The 6163-nt window shown below is 36.0% G+C and overlaps 1 protein-coding gene across 1 annotated transcript; it reads left to right on the top strand.

Annotated features, from left to right (window-relative positions):
* Positions 1-751: 751 nt before the first annotated feature.
* LOC110640430 (uncharacterized) lies at positions 752-5666 on the top strand. The gene is made up of 6 exons (XM_021791734.2): positions 752-2516; positions 3099-3532; positions 3624-3785; positions 4573-4648; positions 5075-5230; positions 5356-5666. Exons 1-6 carry the CDS (start codon positions 927-929, stop codon positions 5497-5499), a joined length of 2562 nt encoding a protein of 853 aa, XP_021647426.2. The 5' UTR covers positions 752-926; the 3' UTR covers positions 5500-5666.
* Positions 5667-6163: the final 497 nt, after the last annotated feature.

Here is a 6163-nt window from a genome sequence, read left to right as displayed (position 1 = left end):
CATCAAATTTTAATTAAAAATTACTACTAAAACAACTGAATTATTTAAATTAAATTAATTTAGAAAAAAATTTGAATGAAAATTAATATAATAGTAATAATAATTTATCATTATTTAAAAGATTAAATTAATTAAAAAAGAAAATCTAAGTTATAATTAATATATTAAATTAAAAATATAAAACTTATATATTACCATTGTGTATGTCATGAATATTATGGTAATTATAAATATAACAGTTGTATGTATAATATTTTATTATAATAATTAATTATAATAAATTTTATGTGATTATTATTATAATCAACGATTAAAGTTTATCTATACAGAATTGAGAAAATAGGATAAATATTTAAAATTATTCTTGAATTTTAGATATTATAACAAAATTATTCTAAATTTAAAAATATAATATACAATAAAATTATTTTAATTCTTAATAATTCATTTATGCAATTTACAATATCAATAATGTGTATAATTTTATCGCTTGTATGTGATAGCAATTAATTAAAAAGATTTTATTTTAAAAAATAATTATTATTATTTATATTATCATTATTTTAAATTATTTATATTTATATAAAATTTTAAAATTTAAAAAATTTTAAAATTTAAAAAATTTTACGCCCTATTTTGATTTTTAAAACGTAAAGACGATTATTAAAATTTATGTGCGAAAATATAAAAGTTTTTATGTTATAAATTAAAAGTATGTAAATCTTCCCCAATAAGATATATGTTTTAGTCGAATTTGGCGGGAAATCCCAAGCGTCGCCTGAGGGACGGAAACCCTAAAGATAAAATATCGCCTAAAACAGTACCCCGAAAGGCGCTAAAGCTTGCTTCTTCCACTTGCTCGCTCTAACTTCATTCCCGCCATTTCTTGTATCTTCATCATCTATCTTCGTCCTGCAGGAGCAGCCATGGTTGTGCTTAGGTCTCGCGAAGTACTCCTTGCTGACCCTGCTCCCAAACCCCAAACGAATCGGGTCTCTTCGGAGCCTGTCACTCCTGTCCAATTACGCGAACCCTCCATCCGCCAGTCATCGCCTTCTCTCACCCCGAACCTCCAAAATCACCAATTGACTTCCGAGTCCGCTTCCATCACCGAGTCCTACCGGAGACGGAGCCTCCGTCTCGCTTATAAATCAATTCCAGTTGATGGTTGCATTCAAAATGGGTCCCCCAAGACGAAGGGTTCCACCAGCAAGCGCTCGATTGAAGAGAACGAAGGGATTGAGGAGCAAAATGCGGCGTATGTGGCGGATCAAATTGCTAATGAAGGTAGTGTGAAAGATAATGGGGCTGGAATGAGTTTGCCTGGGATTTTGAACTTGAGGTCTGGGAAACGGGCTACTAAGAGATTTAGAGGTGATAATTCGGGTGTTGAGACAGGAACAGAATGTGAAGACAAGGGTTTGAATTTTGAGGAGAATGGGAGTGCTAAGCGGTCGAGCGGACAATATGTCACTGAAGGGAAAGGAAAGGGCAAATTACGTAAGGAAGAGAAATCCCATGTTGGGCAAGTTGGGGAGAATTTAATTGACAATGGGATTAAACAGATGGTGGGAGACCTCGAGAGAGGGAAGAGGAGTAAAGTGGATGTTGCTAATGAGAAATTGGAGGAAAAGAAAAACATTGATGAGGGTAGTAATTCAAGGGGAAGGAAGGGATGTGGAAGAGAAGAAATAAGGAACAAAGGCGAAGATGCTGTTGTCACTGAGCAATTGGGGAAAACCCAAAATCAGAGCAGCAATTCAAGGGGAAGGAGGACCTATAGCAGAGAAGAGAAAGGAAAAGAGAAATTGATTGACGATGCTTCAGTATCAAATGGTAAGGATGCACTGGAATTGGAATTGAAATCTAAGGTTAAGGAGTTTGTTGATAGTTTAGGGGATAAATTGGTGTTGGAAAATGAAAGGCAGACTAGGAATTCAAACACAAGGATAAATGAATCAAGAATGGAGCAATTTCGGGATATAGCCAGGAAAAATGCTTCTCGATTTGCTCATTTTGATCTTCAAGAGGAAGAGGAACCTTTGTCTCCTCAGGTTGGTGTAGAAATGACATCTGTGGAAGAGAATCAGCAAATTGAAGACTGGCCAGGTCCTTTCTCTACGGCTATGAAGATTATTAGGGATAGAACAAATAAGCATAACTCACAGCAGTGTCCCTCCACTTTAGAAAAAGCAAAATCTATGCCAATAACATGGATTCCTAGAAACAGCCAGGGCTCTAATCGCTCAAGAGCATTTGTTGTTCCTTCGCTGCAAGAACTATGCATGAATGTTCTTGTGAAGAATTACGAGGCAGTCACTTCACTTGAGCATATCCCAGATGCTTTGAGACATAGACTTTGTCGGTTGCTCTGTGATTGTCGGAAAATGAATTGTCATTTTTTGGATCTTCTTGTCCGTGGATCCCCTACAGAGATACGCGTTAAGGATTGTTCATGGCTGACAGAGGAAGAATTTGTGAAATGTTTTGAGGACTGTGACACCAGCAATTTAACGGTATTCATATGAAAGCTTCAATTTGTATATTACATCCTTTCATAGTAATATCTGAAATGAAGTTCTGATGATAATTACAGTGGTGTGAGTTTGCATAGAGCCCTTGAATTCATAATGTGGTCAATCTAGCTAGGAATTATTTGCCTATGTTAAAATCTTGCCGTGGGTTTCGTCTTCTAGGGCACTAGCATATTTTAGTGGAGTAATATACAGATATTGTAACTAACACCTGAAACTGATTAACAGTGATTTAGAGGTGTTAAAAGATTTATAAAAAAGATGTCAAAACAAATGGGATGCACAGCGTGCAAGAGAAAACTCAAAATAAACTCAAGGCAAGTTAAATAACAGTCAAGAAATCAAACCCTTATCAAGTTAATGAACTCAATACAAGATCTTGCAAAATCCATTTTCACAGGGGGGAAAGAACAGTTGGCCATAACTGCAAATTGCCAGATCTTACTTTGTTAACTGCTTATATCTTTAAGCCTGTCATTTTCTTGTCTTGTGTGACTTAGTTTTATTGCTTTTCATTATGCAGAAATTGCACATAATCTGATTTTCATGGTTTTTTGTAATCAGGTTTTACAACTTGATCAATGTGGGCGCTGCATGCCCGATTATGTTTTACCTGCTACATTAGCTAGGTCATCAAGAAGCTTGCCTGTGCTAATTACTTTATCCCTGGCTGGTGCATGTCGGCTTTCTGATGTTGGGCTTAGTTTACTTGTTTCTTCTGCGCCTACAATAAGATCTATAAATCTTAGTCAGTGCTCCCTCCTTACTTCCACTAGTATTGACACTTTAGCAGACTCACTGGGATCAGTTCTGCGGGAATTATATATTGATGATTGCCAAAGCCTGGATCCTATGCTTATTTTGCCGGCACTGAAGAAGTTTGAACATCTGGAGGTGTTATCTCTGGCTGGAAATCCAACTGTTTGCGATGATTTTGTGAGGCAATTTGTTGTTGCATGTGGTCATAATATGAAGGAGCTTGTTTTGGCGAATTGTGTGTAAGCTTCTTAGACATTTTTATTTGTGATGTTTGTCATATTTGCTTGGTGTTTAAGGATGATTATTCTGGATGTTAATAATTTGATGCAGGAAATTGACTGATTCTTCCATGAAGATTATAGCTGAAACCTGTCCTGGGTTATGTGCGCTTCACCTTGATAACTTGAGGAAATTGACAGATTCTGGTTTAGGATATCTTGCAAATGGTTGCCGAGGAATTCAAACTTTAAAACTGTGTCTCAATGCATTCAGGTTTCATATAATATTTTTGTGATTACTCCTCTGCAATGCACATCCCGCTTCTATTGCTTGTGTTTTATGCATGAGTTTAACCATATGTCCTCACCAATGAATGAATGGAGCAGAGAGATGTTCCAAACTACTCTTTTCGTGAGGAAAATTGTTTTCAAGAGTCAATATTGTTCTAAAACTAATATTCTGTATGTATGAAGAGTCCTCATGGATGAGTGAATGGGACAGACAGACACTATTTAAACTGTTCTTTAATTTCTCGTAGCCAATTGAGGCACCAAGAGAAACTATCATTCTATTTCATTTTCCCCTTTCATTTAAAGTATTTGCCAATACAAGGAGAAGAATTTTTATTTCCCTTTTAGCACTCTGAGTGAGGTTCCCATCTCTGTTGGTAGATCATGCCAAATTGTTAATTCTTGAGAAGATGCTGATTTCTTGATGATTTTCTAATACTGCTTTATTTGGTTGTATTGAAGGAATTCTTTGGCAGCCCTTTCACAATTTTTTTTTCTTCATTGCCTTGCTGAGTATGAACTCAGCTGAAACTGGGGTTATCTTTAATAGTCATTTATCAAATTGCTGCCCTATATTTAAGGTTATAGGATAGGGGCATCTTCTTCCATGCACTCTCAAGCATGCCAGTTGCAAATCATTCTAGCCATGTTAAAGTAAATATCATTAGCCTGTTTTTCAGTGTTTATACTGTTATGTGTTATGCTGTTTGTACATTGTAGTCTTTACAAAAATGTTATCATCTTTTTACGATTTTATCTTTTTGCTACAGTGATGAAGCTATTGCTGCATTTGTGGAGACCGCTGGGGAGCTTTTAAAAGAACTTTCACTGAACAATGTCAAGAAGGTACCCCTCGATAACCCTCCACCCTCTCTCTCTCTCTCTCTCTCTCTCTCTCTCTCTCTCTCTCTCTCTCTCTTCTCCTTTTGTGGGAGAAAATTTTCGTTCAGGGGTTGCTTTGAGAGTTTCCTTCATGCAATGCCCATCTTAAATTGCTTCAATCAGTTTGGAGGTTGGACTTAGAGGAGAATTACTTGTGCTTTGGTTGGGTGCTGCAATATTGTTGTTCTGGCACAATTCTTATTTTTGGCTGCCAATTTTCAAACATGCTATTCTTTTTTGTTTATATTATTAGTATTAGTATTAGTATTGGCATTAGTATTTTTGATTGGTTTGAAGGGTCCTGTTGAGATTTTTGGTTGGTACATAGGTGAATTAATTCTTAAATTATGTGATAGTAACTTATGGGGGACATCTGTGGCCTATTTCCAGGTTGGCAACAACACAGCCTTATCACTTGCCAGACATTCAAGAAACTTGTTAAGTTTGGATTTATCTTGGTGCCGGAACTTAGCAGATGAGGCAGTGGGTTTGATTGTGGATAGCTGTTTATCATTGAGGGTGCTTAAACTTTTTGGATGTAGCCAGGTGATGTACTTTGTTAACATTAGGTCTCCTAGAAAATTTCTATGTAGCTCTCAATTTTCATACGATATTTTATGAGTCCTTGCTGGACCTGGGAGTTCTAAGTTGTCATGGTACTTTCTTTGCAGATCACAAATGTGTTCCTAGATGGTCATTCGAATCCAGAATTAGAAATCATTGGTTTGAAGATGTCACCGGTATTGGAACATATTTGGGCACCTGATTCACAAGAATTTTTGTTGCGATATTCCTCGATGAACTCTTCTATGTAGCATGAAGTAGTTATGATGTTAAGAGTGGTTCGATGGTTGAACAAGTTAGAATGTTTTTCTATAGCCAAATGCATTTACAAGTTATGCAACTGAGCGCTTGAAGGTCTATTTTTGTAAACAAATCTGCAACTATCATTTATGGACTTGTGCACATGAGTTGACATCCATCTGATAAATGACATTTAGCATGGACATTATCTAAATTAAAGCCCATTTTTTTTATAACAAATTCAAATTGACAAGTGTGGCCCCTGGCGCTTGGCCTTTTAAGTCCATGTTGACTAATACGAAGCGTAATGGAACTATAACTTGATGACACATATTAGCAGCTTGGTTAAATGAGGTTTTTGGAAATAATAGTTGCTGCAAAGTTTATGATTAGTAGTATGGCTAAATGGTTGAGCTTATCTTGCCAAACACTTTCCGATCAGTTGCAAACATACAAGTATTTTACAGTTCTTGTGTTGTATATGATGCTTTCTACATTTCCTGGCCAGGAATTTGTATTGGAAAAATTTTTAGACCCTCCAACAAAGTATGTAAATCTTCTCTTCTAGTATTTGAGAGCTTGCAGCTTCAACTATCTGATTAAGGATGTAAATTCTGTATTAACCCATCTTGTCTATCAAAAATTCAGAAGCACAAATGAGCAATTGCAATGGCA

The sequence above is a fragment of the Hevea brasiliensis genome, chromosome 4 (genome assembly GCF_030052815.1).
Source record: "Hevea brasiliensis isolate MT/VB/25A 57/8 chromosome 4, ASM3005281v1, whole genome shotgun sequence".
NCBI classification, from domain to species: Eukaryota; Viridiplantae; Streptophyta; class Magnoliopsida; order Malpighiales; family Euphorbiaceae; genus Hevea; species Hevea brasiliensis.
Note: the sequence above shows the minus strand (reverse complement) of the source record. Positions and strands in the feature narration are given on the sequence as shown.

Coding starts and splice junctions, on each gene's coding strand:
- LOC110640430 (XM_021791734.2), top strand. CDS start 927: ATGGTTGTGCTTAGGTCTCGCGAAGTACTCCTTGCTGACCCTGCTCCC. Junction 2,517..3,098: donor GTGACACCAGCAATTTAACG/GTATTCATATGA, acceptor TTTTGTAATCAG/GTTTTACAACTTGATCAATG. Junction 4,649..5,074: donor CACTGAACAATGTCAAGAAG/GTACCCCTCGAT, acceptor GCCTATTTCCAG/GTTGGCAACAACACAGCCTT.